This window comes from Chrysochloris asiatica, unplaced genomic scaffold (genome assembly GCF_000296735.1).
Source record: "Chrysochloris asiatica unplaced genomic scaffold, ChrAsi1.0 scaffold00079, whole genome shotgun sequence".
Taxonomy (NCBI): domain Eukaryota; kingdom Metazoa; phylum Chordata; class Mammalia; order Afrosoricida; family Chrysochloridae; genus Chrysochloris; species Chrysochloris asiatica.
Window position 1 is genome coordinate 4824831 of NW_006408597.1, and position 975 is coordinate 4825805.

Genomic DNA, 975 nt, shown 5'->3' on the forward strand with positions numbered 1-975 from the left:
GTATATGTGTGAGAAGTATCCCCACATATAATGACTTATGTATATGTGTGAGAAGTACCGTGCTGGACAGTGCTAGAATGTCAAGGGCAAAGGCTGGCTCCCCCAGAGCACTTGCCTCTCATTGGAGTCATGCTGTCTGAACCAAGGGATCTGCTGGTGACTTCTCCTCCCACATCTCCTCCTACTCTTCCAACTGCCTTTATACATTTCTGTTTCTGAAAGAGAAAAAGAGATTACATACATAAATACACACATACTTATACGCACACACACTCATGTCGGTCTGCTTCCTGATAGCTGGTTCTTGCTCAGAACTAGGCAACAGAGTGGCCTAACCTGAGTTATCAGTAAAGCTGCCTAACGAAGCCTTTCCTGCAAAGAGCTGTCTTCCTCAAAGGTGACACCTAGACTGATAACCTGCTAACTGTCCATTCCCTGGACAACCTGTGGGAGGTGTTGACAGAGTCTCATAGTTACAGTTACTTCAAGACAACAGTTGGAGGCTGCTGTGAGTTCTCTTAGGAAAAAATTAAGAATGTAACTAAACACTGAGTTTGACTTTTTGACGTGCTTTATGAAGAAACAGGTACAGAGCACAAGAATCCTTTGCTGAAGTACACTAGCTATTGAAGGTAACAATGGTCACATGCAATTTTTGAAATAAGAAATGAGAAAAAAATAAGTCTTCGTATCACTGAAATTGCTCTAACTCTTTCAAGTGAAATTTTCAAAAGCTTTGTTTTGTATAACCTGGAGCTCTCATTAACTATCGAAATATCACATGTTTTAAAATTGGGAAACACATTTGGATTTTCTAAGAAGTCTAAACTTTGGACCAGGTGTACGGATGGACTAGTTGCTGAGTTTCATGTTTTCTCAACACTTGATAGGTTGTTTTTTTTGAACGGATGACAACTTAACAAAAATATTTGAAAGCCATATTCAAATACAATAGTGAATAACTGTTATCACAAG

At 39.4% G+C, this 975-nt stretch overlaps 1 protein-coding gene across 3 annotated transcripts in view; it reads right to left on the reverse strand.

The window, feature by feature from the left end:
- Positions 1-207, reverse strand: part of DCAF4 (DDB1 and CUL4 associated factor 4) — a 25679-nt gene extending 25472 nt beyond the window's left edge. For all 3 annotated transcript variants that reach the window (XM_006865559.1, XM_006865558.1, XM_006865557.1), the window contains exon 1: positions 116-207. In XM_006865559.1, the coding sequence (XP_006865621.1) occupies positions 116-207 (92 nt within the window). The remainder of the gene's footprint in view (positions 1-115) is intronic.
- Between the last annotated feature and the right edge of the window lie 768 nt (positions 208-975).